Source organism: Channa argus, chromosome 19, assembly GCF_033026475.1.
Source record: "Channa argus isolate prfri chromosome 19, Channa argus male v1.0, whole genome shotgun sequence".
Lineage (NCBI taxonomy): Eukaryota > Metazoa > Chordata > Actinopteri > Anabantiformes > Channidae > Channa > Channa argus.
Window position 1 is genome coordinate 19654618 of NC_090215.1, and position 13527 is coordinate 19668144.

The 13527-nt window shown below is 43.3% G+C and overlaps 1 protein-coding gene across 2 annotated transcripts; it reads right to left on the minus strand.

Annotated features, from left to right (window-relative positions):
- Window positions 1–5653: 5653 nt before the first annotated feature.
- Window positions 5654–13465, minus strand: LOC137105004 (neutral cholesterol ester hydrolase 1-like). Of its 2 annotated transcripts, none has more exons than XM_067486943.1 (5): window positions 13314–13465; window positions 10901–11123; window positions 10411–10480; window positions 9759–9930; window positions 5654–9070 (listed from the first exon to the last, which is right to left on the minus strand). In XM_067486943.1, exons 1-5 carry the CDS (start codon window positions 13446–13448, stop codon window positions 8450–8452), a joined length of 1221 nt encoding a protein of 406 aa, XP_067343044.1. In that variant the 5' UTR covers window positions 13449–13465; the 3' UTR covers window positions 5654–8449. The 2 variants fall into 2 exon arrangements, with proteins under 2 accessions (XP_067343044.1, XP_067343045.1); XM_067486944.1 differs by having other exon boundaries at window positions 13262–13402.
- Between the last annotated feature and the right edge of the window lie 62 nt (window positions 13466–13527).

Below are 13527 nucleotides of genomic sequence, written 5' to 3' on the forward strand. Positions count from 1 at the left end.
TGAAAGGCGGAAAGCAGGAGATCTGCACACGCTCACATTCAGGTGTCTGCATACTTGTGGCCACATTGTGTCCTGTGGTTTTCAGGTCTCTCAGTTTGAGGCCCACACTGTGGTTTTCTCTTCCCCTCGACCAATCTTTCTCTGTCCTCCCTCCCTCCCTCCCTCCCTCCCTCCTCCTCTTTCCAAATTGCTCCACACTCCCTTTTCTCTCTCGGCCTGTCAGGAAGGAGTGAACAATATGACCTTTAGTCGCAGCGATAACATTCTCCCTCGCGAATTCCCCAACCGCTCCAGCTTTCCTTTCACGTTCTCACCGGCTTGTTTTCGCTCCTGGCAGCTCTGTTTTCCTTAGTAATGATCATCTCGGCGCCCGGCGATTAACAAGCTGCGCTGGAGGGTACGGAGGAAGTCGAGGCCTCCCGGGGTCAAATCCGGACACACCGAGCGGCCGTTCACACTGCTGCTGAGAGTGTGTCATCTACTCTCACACACCTGATGTTTGTGAATGCCGAATGTGCCTTACTCCCATCTGTGCTGCATGGAAACGTCTGCAAACGTGATCCAGAGGGAGGGGCGGACTCCACAAAAATGAGGCCCTGGGGCGGAATCGGAGCTGTTTGAGCTCCTTCTTCCCTCTAAATATCCTGTCACTTTCGTGCAGCCATCACGAACACAGGACACAGCTCGCTGCACATGGCGCTTTAATTACGTTTCGCCTGGAGGTCCGTGGGGGGAACCGGTGCTCCCGTGAGGATCTGTCCTGCGTCTCAGTCCTTGGGAATTATTATTTTACACTTCGAAAGTTTATTCAGAAAAGCTGAAGCTTCCAAAGCTGATCAGCGTCCACTGTTCTCCGGATCAGATGTGTTTTTGTTTTTTAGTGTAATATGTTAGAGCAACATTGTGAGTCTAAACCTCATATTTTGTAGACGTATCTTTATCCTGTTGCAGGAGCCTCAGACCTGAGACGGGGACTCTGTCCACAATGTTGTGATAATCTTCTGATTTCCTAGTGCTCTCAGCCTCCTCCACGTTTCACAGTAGGGACGTTGTTCTTTTAAGAGCTGCTTTTATGGCCCTTGTGACTCACATTTTATAAACCTAAATGTGTTTTAAACCCCTAAAGTTGTTTAAACTTTATAAATCCGTCCACGGTATCCAAGTGATTATTCTACTCTCTGTTTATTATTGAGGTCCCAGTGGGTGGTGGAGTCGTACTGGAGTGTATTATAGGAAGAGGTGGGTCGAAAGGTTTGGCCTCCCTATGTAAAATGAAGGAGGGGGCCAAACCATTAGAACATTAGCATATAATACGGTTCTGAAGATTTTGAAGGCTACAGGGTTTTTGTCTACACTTCACATGAAGTGGAGTCTAATGTTACTAAGCTTCCTAGTTCTGGTAAGAATCTTAGCTGCATTGTTCTGGACCTTCTGGAGGTTAGAAATGCATTAATCAATGTCTCAGCTTCAACGAAGGACAGCAACGTTCTAACTTTGGATAAATTACGTATATCAGTCTTATCAGGGTTTAAAAGCAGAAAGAAACAGGCATCTATTACAGAGTTATCACCAACGTTCACAGGGACACACAGCTGAGTATCATCAGCATAACAGTTAAGATTCACCTCATACTTCTGAATAATCTGACCAATGGGAGATAAGTCACTTTGGATAAAATCATCTGCTAAATATACGAGCTGAAACAGAAAGAGACCAAGCACATTCCAAACTGCACATCAGAACACAGACATTGGTTTCTACCATAATGGTGGTTGCTGCAGACACGCGGTCATGTAATAATCTGTAAACTGGACTGTGGTCGAGAAAAAGCTGCTGATGCACTTATTTATGTTTCTCCTTCAAACATCTTCTACTATGGAGTTTCATCAAGCAGCTGGAAACTGCTCCTGCAAGTCAGAGTTTGAAGTTTGAGCAGTTTTTTCCCCACCTCTTTTACCCCCTTTCTAACCATCCCGCTCTTCAAATTCGTGACAGATACGGTTCCAATGGAAACTTCTGCTGTGCTACATATACTCACTCTGACCGTTTTACATCTTCCTGTCTCCTCAGACCAGCTTCCTTTGTCTCTTGGAGGCCTTACGTAGCCTGACACCTGAGATGCTGATCGGGGACTGCTGGATAAAGGGTAACTCACCTTCGCTTATATGACGCTTTTCTATTGAACTAAGTTGGGGTCCAGTGTCTTGTTCAAGGACACTTCAGCATATGAAACGTTCACAAATGTTGAAGTGTCTGGTTGGTCGCTGGTTCGATCCCCGGCTCAAACCAACACACTGGGATTGGTGGTGGACTGCTCCTGCCTCCTGTGCCACAGTCGCCCTCGTATGAAAAGAAGATGCATTGAAGGCACAGCAGAGGAGAATTGGATCCACAGGAATAAATGTTAATTTGTACAACGAGAGCAAACATGTCAGCCGGTAACGAGCCGCAGTTCGTAAACATTTACTTTAAACTTCCTTGTGATAATGAATGATAATGACCTTCGGTGTGTAACACAAGCAGTAAAGGAGACAATGATGGACGTTCATGAAACATTTCAAAGTGACAGCAAAATGCTTTTCAAGCTCATTTTTATTTTGCTGTCCGATGTTTTTTTCTGTTGCTTTCCTCTCATTACCCATTTATTTATTAATTTATTTATGCGGCTCCTTTATGTACGCACATGCTGTCCCACTTTGTTGTTAATCCCCGGTGTGAACACCTGACCCTTGATGTCCGATGCGCTGAGATCCTCTGAGGAATCTGCAGCTTCAGCTTGTTTCTTTAAGCAAAGACGATTCCTGATCCTGTGAATTGTTTCAGGACTTGCTGACGTGTTGTTGCTCTTCTTCCTGAAGCCTCCAGCTCCTGGTGTGTGGACACAGTGCATGCTGGGACAAACTCTGTTCTGCTGTGACTCTGAATGGGATTAAGTGCTTATGGAAAAACAATGTCTGAGTGGAAATCCATACAGAACGTGCACTCACACATGCGGCCTGCTTGGCAGCAGAATGACTGTTGCTTCACTGATCAACCACCCACCAACACACACACACACACGCTTATACAGTTTTGTGTAATCGGGTCCTGATGGGCAATCGCACACTAATTAAGTGTGTTAGACCTGAGCAGACAAACACTGAGCTCGCCCTGCGGTGCTCCAGATGCAGGTTTGGCTGCTACAGGCATGCAAGCACTCACAAACACAGACCTGTCTGTCAGGAGAAGCGTGTTCCTGCTACTATGTCTGATCACATGATCTCACTTGCATGTTACCATCTGTCACGCCATCGTTTGACGGGTTCGGTTCCTTTGACTTGAAGAATTTCAAGAAGGTCGAAGCCAAACAGACAAACTGTTTCTTCGAAATCCAGCGAGAGGCTGAGAGTAAAAGCAGTTTATTCATCAGTGTGACAGATGGGAGACGTTTGGCAGCTCTGCTGCTCTGGACGTGTTTTTATTACTGTTCAATATCACACAAGGCGTCAGATCACAGACGTTAATCCAAGAACTTGAAAAACATACTGGAGTGTAAATCTGTCACACCTGTTGAATATTCATGACTCTCCTAAATCCATCAGACAAAATCTAAAGACAAATTTATCTAAAGGTAAATCTATCAGGCAAAATAATTAAATAAATAATGACACACGTAGACTTTTTCTTTGGTTTAAATGTGTGTGAAAGTTTCAACCAACAAGTAAAAACAACTCCACATATTGTTACGATAATTTTCTTCATATTGGTAAATTACTCATGTTTTAAACCGTACAGACTGAAATGTTTTAAAGTTTCACATTTGCCTTTAAATCATAGACCAGTTTAATAATTAATTAGACAACTGGGCGACTTATTTGTGAGCACGAGTCAGAGCTGCAGCTGTGTCACAAACATCTGGTTGCATGTTGCAGGTCAGGTGGTGAACTGACTGACCTCCCGAATGTCAGGTTGCACGTTACACACAAACTTCTCGTTCACTTTGCAGACGTTAACAACACAACGGACAGAACAGGAGACGCAGCAGAACCGACCGTTCAATCTCCTCGTGTTGTGGCATGTGATGTACGTAACGTGTCACTTGTGTTTGGTTTAGTTTGATTGGTTTCACCAGCACAGATGTTTCTGCGTGCGAAAGTGTCTGTAGGTGTTTGACCATGTGGGAAATGTTGGTTTATGTGTTGGAGAACACACGGATCATCATGTGAATTCATCACATGTGCATTTCACATACATTTCTGTTCAGTGTTTTTGAAGTTAAATCCTGCCTCTGGTTCCCTCCCACAGTCCAAAGACATGTTAGCTTAATTTGTGTAGGTGTGAATGTGAGTTGTCTGTCTGTGTATGTCTCTCTGTCTCTCTGTGGCCTTGAGATCCACTGGAGCCCTGTCCAGGGTGAACCCAGCCTCTCATCCAATGACAGCTGCGTATGCTCCCCCCCAACCCCACCCCCCCAACCCCACCCCCCTGACCCTGAACTGGATAAGCGGTTACACATAATGGATGGATGTCATTAGGCTGCAGCTAATGAGCTGTTTTCTTTGCACTTTGGCTTTTAACCCCACATGGAGAAATGCTGCAGAACAGCTCCTCAAATGGAACCTGCGCTGAGTTTGGTTTCTACTTAATCTGCAGATTTATGTATTTTAAAAAAAATTAATTATCTATGTCCTGTCAGAACTGACGGCGTCAAGCAAAGTGATATTCAATGAAAAGTTTTGCAAGCAGAGAGAATTTAGGTGTTGGGGGAAGAAGAAAAGTAGTAACAGCCCCTCCCCCCTTTTTAATCTCTTAGCAATATACATAAAGACTTAATAAAGTTGCTATAATGTAGTTATAAACACAAACATGCTAATACACACGATTTACACGTTTTTCCTGCTGCGTTCAAACACTCATAAGTCTGGTCCAACAGAAACTGTTGGCAGGTAAAAGAAATAATCGAAGGTGCAGCAACTACGTGCATTTAGTGCTGAAGTGCAATTGTGAGATTACTGCACTGTACTTGAGTATTTCAATACTTACTCCACTACATTTAATTAACACTTTACTAACATTTTTCAGATGCAGACTAAAAGAAGAAAACGATTAACTACTAAATGATGGTGTTTAATTGTGGTTAAATCACACTTTTCCTTCTACACAATGAACTTTAGCTTTGGTGTGTGTTGCTGCTTGTGTTTTTCATAAACCCTCTGGAGTTTGGCTCAAAGCAGCTTTTACTCCACACACACTGTTTTGCTTCAGCACAAGGACAAGTGATACTGAATTTATCATCACAGAACAGCTCAAGGTTGTAAAAAACAGATTTACTGTTTATTCACTCTAAACAGCAGAAAATATGTGAAGTTGAGCTTTGAAGAACTTCATTTACTTTGAACCAATCCTACATATTTTTGTGCCTTTTTCAGTGAAACTGCACATATTCATAAGCAATTCTTTCAAACATTTCTTTCAAGTGATCTTAACGGGAAGAAAAGATAAGTAAAAGCTCCAGATCAGCATTTCCATCTGGTTTTCTCAGCTTGTCTCGGAATGATTTATTAACAAAGTTATGATGGTATAAATACAACATGCTCGGCGTGTCAACAAACTCCAGAGGGTTAATGTTATTTGAGGCACATGTGGAACAAATCTGGACCAGACTCCATTCATCTTACCAGCAGCATCACTTTAATAGTGTTTAAATACTTTATTTCATCCATATAGAAGTGATACCTAAAGAAACTGAAATATTTGCGTTTTTACTCGAGTATTTGCAGTTGGAGTACTTGTGCCACCCCAGGGTGAAAGCAGTCAGATCCAGGGGGAGTTTGCCCCCTGCAGGTGGAGCCGTGCATCGCCTGCTCGTCATCCCACCAGAACTGTTTCCGGGAACGTCACCGGCCAACACACGATAAGTGCCGGGCGAAAAAAAATCCCCTTTTTACAAAAGTGCCCACACGCTAACACATGTAGAGCACGTACTTCACCACAAAGAAAAGCCGATAAAATGTGACCCAGGCCCCAACATACCACTGAGGTTATCGCAGCAGCCAATAAAGCGGCTATTTCATGGGATTTGTTAGTGCTGCAGGAGGACATCTGGGGCCACTTTTGTCTTTCTGCTTCACTGAAACAACCTGCATGAACTCATATTAAAATCTTGTTTATACACAATTAAACTATTTAATGCCTAATTTCACATATGGTGTCAGGATTACAGCACTTTAAAACATTCAAAAGTCTTTGTTATTGATCCAAACGTTTAATTCTGATTAGCTTATTCAACACAGAAATCCACGTGCGGAATCATTTCCGTTCAGATAAGCTGCAGCCTGCTGATAGTCAGTGTTACACAGGCTGACGCTCGCTGTCATCAGGTCATTACTTTAGTTCAGGCCCAGTTTTGTGCACTGTGTGTGTGTGTGTGTGTGTGTGTGGGGGGGGGAATGTGATAGTCCATGTGGGCCGTCCTGTCTCAGAGAGCACTATTGCACTGGCCCCACAGTACCGAGAGAGGAGGGATGCTTTCAAACAGACACTATTGCACAATCCAGAGCGTTTCCACAGCTGTGAACTCTGGCCCACTCTAACCAAACACACACACTCTGGCTGTGTGTGTGTGTGTGTGTGTGTGTTACTTATTAGGCATTCATTACATTAAGCACATCGAGTAAGCAGGGCCCCTTCATGTTTGACGCATTTTACTGCCCTGTTATTGAGTAAAAATAGTTAAAATAGATAAATCAGCATTTTCTTCGCACCATCCATTCACACACAACAACCTATAATGACGAAGAGAAAGCGTCGTCGTGTGTAAATTGATGGGAAAATACATCCTGTCCATTTTTAAATACATTTGAGGCAGTAAAATGTGCAAAAAGTGAAGTAAACTAAACATTTATTACAAGTGATTGTTTTTTTTTTATTTCCACCGAAATGCCTTAGTACTTTAGTAATATTTGTACATATATCAGTGTACTAAATGTATCCACTATGTTTAAGTTAGAGTAGTAGTAGCCGTGTGCAGTAGTACCACAGAGCTCTGATATACGTTGATTTTTTTTACTTCTAAAATTTCCCACTAACTTTAAACACATTTTATGTATTTGAAAAAATACTTAAAAGTTATCTAACTACGTAAACTTGATAATATTGTTTTGTGAATCCTGCACTGGTCCTGAATTTTGAGGTAATTAAATGTTTTGCTACTTTACACTTCACAGGCAAATATTATACTTTACTCCACTTCACTACAGATTTGACTTAATAAAACCAAATACAGACTTTGCTGATGCCCAGTGTGAGATTCACAAACTACCCAGCAGAATGTAAAGTAATTCACAGATCAATAAAATAAGCTCCGCTCCATGTGAAATGAACCAAATTGCATAAGAAGTACTTCGTCCACCCCTGTTGGTCAGAGGACATCCTGTACTTTATCATGCTTTGATAACCTTTAAGGGTTTGTCCCTGTCTGAGTGGTTGGCTGGCAGGAATCAATCGCCTGACATCTGTGATCGAGAAGAATCTGGGGCCATTTCCCTGAAATTGAATCGATCACAGTCCAGTTGCAGTGTTTACTTCATTTGCTGTTTAGCTGCTAAAAGTGAGAATCAAATCTTTGGGTAAATCTCTGGTTCTCTTTATTAGTGAGACTCACTCACTTTTTGCTTTTTAATATGTTGTTTACATTTTTAGTTTAGTTTTACTTTACAGACAAACCTGCCGCACATTTAGCGAAGGTTTGCACTGAACTTGCGGAAACGTATGACGGCGTCACTGTCTTTGGTTACGTCTGACTGGAAACGATTTGGTTTGTGGCTTTAGTGGTGGTAATTATCAGTCTGGTCCATCCGACCACCCTCGTGTTTGACTTCACCCTGTGTTTATCTAGACTGGTTACACATCCACACGGTTCAGTTAGGGACATAAACGTCCACGACAGTAAACTGCGTTTGCTTTCCCCTCTAAGGAAGGTTTCTGCTGTGGACTGGCCCTGAATTGTCCCTTTGTGTTTAAACTCGAGACTGAAACTCCAGGCCTGTGTAAAAAAAAAAAAAAAAATCCTTTCAACCCTACATTTACTGAAATACAGGGTTGAAAGGAAGCATTTGCTCATTTTGATTTTGATGCCATCATCATAACAAAGCTGTTGTCTTTGTACTATTTTCAATAAATAAAGATTTCAGATGTTTTGCGGCTAATTGCATTCTGTTTGTATGTTTTGCAAACGGCTGGAAAACGAATGATGGTCGACATGTGAATGATGCGTCTCAGTATTTTTAAAGCAGCTTGTGTTTGCTCTGGGTTGCAGATTCCACCCTTTTCCCGCTCTGCTCTTACACTGATAATATTTGTGAAACCAAACATGTTTCTCCGCCCAACAACGAGCGCTCACATATCAGACGACTGTTCCGGTCTTAGTGTCCCCGAAGCACGTGGTTCAGAAGGATCTGGAGCAGTGTGACTAGAGGTTCTGGTCCAGCCAGCGGATGTAGTTGTTCATGCTCCTTTGTCCAACGTCTGACTTCATGGGCAGGAAAGAAAACACCATGCAGCCATGAAAACCATCCTCGTAGTGGTCGCTGCTCACTGTGACGCCGGCATCCCGCAGGCGTCTGGCGTACATCAGCCCATCGTCCCTCAGCACGTCGAACTCACACGTCATCACGTATGCTTTAGGTGTCCTCCCCAGAACCATCTGGTCTGCCAGCAGCGGCGCCGCCCTGACATCCATCAGCGCCGGCACCTTGTCCACCACCTCAGGCGACCCAGTCGCTCTAACGAGAGGTCGGAAGTGCTTCTTGCGCTCACCTGGGAGCAGAGCGATCCAGTCGAGCCTGGAGCGTGTCTGAGCGCTGAGGGCCGGCTGGTCCAGGGAGCTGTGGTTGTTGGCGAGCAGGAGGGGCTCCAGGGAGGGGTCGGCGCCCAGGTACTGCAGCCAGAAGCGGACCATGATGGGCCTGTAGAGGATGGGCACAGCCTGGTTCTGCTGGTAGGACGAGGTGTGGAAGTCGAGAGCCTGCAGCACCGGGTAGATCAACGCCTGGAGCTTGAACTTTACGGTCAGAGAGTCGTCCGAGCCGAGCTGTGGACACAAGCAGCAATGTAACTCAGTACATTTACTCGAGTACTGTAAATACGCACAACTTCAAGGTATTTCTACTTTATATATTATGCTGCTTTACACTTATGGTCCACATTTTACCACTAAAAAATAAATTTGACATAAATCAGTTTAGTTCAATTAGACTAAATTAGTAGTTTCCAGCCACTTTGATAGAAAAGAGCTGTAGGAATCATCAACAGATGTTCTGATCGAGAATCCTCAAACCATCTGGTTCTTAAAGGAATCTGATCTAGTAGACAGATATTATTTAAAACAAGTACAAAATTGCTACAAAAGAACAAACTAAATAGATTTCGAGAGAGAGAGTTGTTACAATGTGAAAGGAGCGTTTACATTTCAGAAACTCAGAGGCAGATAAAAATGGGAAAAGCAGTTGAGGATGAGTTGAAAACACGTCAAACTCTCACTGGGATAAAAATTTTCTCCTCCCTTTACGTCTCATTTGAGAGGACATCAAGTATCATATAGTAGAGGACTGAATTTAAATCACTGTAGATTTTTCTTCTTTTCTGCACCAATAATCATCTTAAGATGCCTCAGAGAGTTTCACTCCTTCCATAAATTAAGTAAAAGTACAAAGGTGTGATCAAAGAAATGTCTCCACCACTCACAGAAAGACATGGTGGGGTGTGTTTGTTTCGTTTACCTCCTGAGCCACTGCAGCTGCCAGGTTGCCCCCGGCGCTGTCCCCGGACACACACACCCGCTCTGGGTCGATGCTGTAGCGCTCTAACACCTGGGGGGACAGGAAGGCCCGCGACGCCGCTAACGCATCGTGATACTGAGCGGGGAACACGGCCTCAGGAACAAGACGGTAACTATAGCAACAGCACATTGTAGGAAAACAACATAATTACATCAGGGTTAATCAAACAAAGACCACGTTGATGCTTCGCTTGTTTCGCTTAAATGACACAGACCCACTGATAAAGCGGCAAAGATCATATTTGTTTCGAGTTTTCTGTGTGTTCCCAAACTTCCAGCTTAAATTCTGATGTAACACAGTTCACTGCAGATTCCTGAAAATTATTCGCAGTCAGTTTGACCTTGGCTTCTTGTGTAGCCTTTAAGATCTGTTTGCATAAAAAGTTACAAAATTTCACTAGCTTGTTTTTTGATGCAGAGCCTTCAGTCACTGCTTATTTTTAAACCTGGTAAATTCCCAACTTTTTATTGAAATACAAATATTTCACCCAACATGAAATAATGTTTTCTAGATTTTACTGATAAAAAGAACGAAAATCAATCATTTCTTTTTTGCTAAATACATTTTAATGTGAGAAAAGCCCCAAACTTACTCTACTGACATGACGACAGCATCCAGTTCCTCCGCCATTTTCCGACAAAGGAGGTCGTACGTCCGCATCCCTGTGAAGCAGCTCAGCTCAGTAAGTGAGATCACCGTAAATATTATTTTCCATATTTGCAACTCACAGTGATGACATTTTGACAGACAAAGTTCCGCCCTAAAAGAGATTTAGCTGTGGGATGTGACGGACTCGGCTCACATGTTGATTAAATACACGAGTTGGAACATTGTTTGCAGGAATGTCCTGATACCACTTCTTCCCAGACTCCCCAGACAGAGATTTAAATTTGAGTACTTGCCAATACCAAGTACTGATACAACTACTAAACTGTTTGGCTTCTAGCATGACTTGCTGCACAGTGCAGAAGTCTGGTGCAAATATGAAACGTTTTTGAAATATTCCATGAGAAACATGAGTATAATTGAGCCAGATACTGGCATCAGGAAAACAGCACAGGAAATAAAAGCCGGACACTCACGTGCACTGCAGAGTGCCCAGCCGCCACCGTGGAAATAAATGACTCCTCTTTTGAGCTTCTTCCCCCTCTTGGGCTGGAAGACTCGGGTGGGCACGCCACCCAGCACGGAGTCAGTCACGTGCACGGCGGAGCAGGAGTGAGCTTCGATCACCTCCACCCAGGACACCATCTTGTCCAGCAGGCGGACACGATGGCACAGGCCCAAAGCATGAGCCACGTCACTCTGGAAACACAAGCACACAATCACAGAATCAGAAAACAAACCCAAAAATAAGAAATCAGCACAAAACCACAATACAGTCTGATCAGTCAGTCTCTTCTGTTTGTGCAGGTCTTTGATGCACTAGTGAGTTTCCTAAAGGAAACACGTGTCCTCAGCCAGTCAGAGTTTAAAGGCAGGAGTCCCCACAGTTTCTCAGGGGAACCTGGGTGGGATAACTATCGGTCGAGTGTGGGCAGTCAGCTCAGATCCACCTATTGATTCATTACCAAATAAATGTACCTGGCACAGGTCCAGAGGCCCAAGAGGTCAGTGGGCCCCCAGCCTGGACCCTGTATGTGAACAACAGTACTAGTGTTTAACCACTGTTTAAAGTCACAAAGCTAATGTAAACATACAGAAATGAGAAAATCCACCATCAAATATAGACACAAAAAACAAGTACAAGTACCAAGAACAATCAGTTAATACGTCTTCCAACAAATACTGCAAGACACGATAAGAACACGCCGTTTTTATCTGCACTCCACTGGTTACCAAGCCAGGGTCGATTTTAAGGCACTGAAAGGTCTTGCTCCACCTTATTTATCCGACCTCCTAAAGCCATATAGACAATCTAGACAATCTGGCTCCTACTCTATAGAACAATCTTCTGCATTTTTACATTTTAAATCTCTCTTCAGAGATTTAAAATAAGAGGAGAACAGATGAATAACAATAAATACCAATAAAAAAGACTTGGGATGATGTGAGACACCTTCTGACTCTGGCAGTAGAAGGAAGGTTTAATTAAAAGGGCTGCAGGCAAAGACTCGTTAACACCTGTCTCGTGTAAAAACTTGTTGTGCTGCACTGACGCATACAAACTCCCAGTTTGGGTGTGTGAGCACATGAATAACAAGTAGGGAGTTTTACTCCCTAGTTTTACAGCGTGTTTTACAGCGCGTTCAGCAGCAGGGTCAAAGGTCCTCCCCATGCCGTTAACCTGTGCTGCACCCTGTCACTCACTTTATACACTACAAATATAAAATAGTGTATTAAATTATGCTGTTTTCCAGTAAGGTTTCATAGTTGAGTATTCAGTACTTATGTCCATTGAAGTCAGAGTTTAGTAAAAATAGAATAGCACAGTGTATATTATAGTATAGTGCATTACTTCTATCTCATTCTATTCTAGCACAGTATACAGTATTGTGTAGTACATTATACTGCAGTCTAGTACAGGAATGCACATTTAAGTATAGTCTGTAGTAATATATTTTATATTATTCCAGTATAGTATAGTATAAAGGATTGCATAGTATTGTGTAGTTTGGACTGTTATGTAGTATCATAAAATATAATATACGGTACACTATTATCTTCCAGGCTACTGTGTAGTATATAGTATTGTAACTGCAATACAACAAGTTTCTTTTTTTTGTCCTTTCGTCTTATCCTGTGAGTTCAGGGTCGACACGGCGGATCATTGTCCGCATGATGATTTGGCACAGTTTTGTTTTACACGCCTTCCTGACGCAACCCTCCCCAAATTCTACCGGGCTTGGACCGGTACTGCACAGCTGAGACGGATGGGCTGTTCACCGGAGACATCTTCGACATATAGCCGGGACCGGGGATCGAACCACTGTGGTCCGTGGACCACTGCCTTTACCAACTGAGCTACAGCCGCCCCCCTATTGTCCAACGTAGTATATTGTACAGTAAAAACATGCTACAGTAGGAGATACTACTATACAGTATGTTCTGGTACTTTATAGTTGCTGCTTACAATACTATAATGTACATTAAAAAATAACTAATAACGAACTTATAATACTACGCAGTAGTTCTGTATACTACAATAATCCATCAAGCGGAGGATTAATAAAAAGTTTCTAATTCTGATTATGGTGAAATGTAACCGGGAGATATTCTAGTGCTGCACAGTACAGTAGAGTAGGACAGGTTATAGTATACTGCAGTACCGCAGAGTAGTACAACACAGTACTTCTAAAGTTGGCCATATGACTCGATATTTGATAGCAGTCTGCAGTACAGACCCATAGTATCCCTGTTTCCTTTCTAACGGAAAGTTATCAGGTAAAGTACTATCTGACACGTCATGTAGCACGCAGCTCAGTCTGTTTGGTGTCATCAACCTGTCCTCCTGTCCTGTCCTGTCTCCTGTCTCCGGCATCTCTCGGCTCTCACCGCCTGCATGAAGCTCCGGAACAGCGCGTCCAGCAGCATCAGTTTCCACGGTTCGCTCACGCCGCTCGGTAACGGCAGGTAGACGTAGTAGGCGGCCGCCGACAGCAGCACGGCTGCGGCCAAACGGAGCCTCATCGTCGCGCACTAACTAACCTTACCTGGAGGTTACCGCTCCGAAGGGATTAGCCCCGAAACTGGAAGAAGGACCGCCGTT

Bases quoted from the DNA above. Each gene is read 5' to 3' on its own strand.
- LOC137105004 (XM_067486943.1), bottom strand. From the start codon at position 13,448: ATGAGGCTCCGTTTGGCCGCAGCCGTGCTGCTGTCGGCGGCCGCCTAC. The intron at 9,931-10,410 runs GTAAGTTTGGGG...CTGTTGCTATAG, and splicing joins GCTGTCGTCATGTCAGTAGA to TTACCGTCTTGTTCCTGAGG. The intron at 9,071-9,758 runs GTAAACGAAACA...TTGTGTCCACAG, and splicing joins CAGCTGCAGTGGCTCAGGAG to CTCGGCTCGGACGACTCTCT.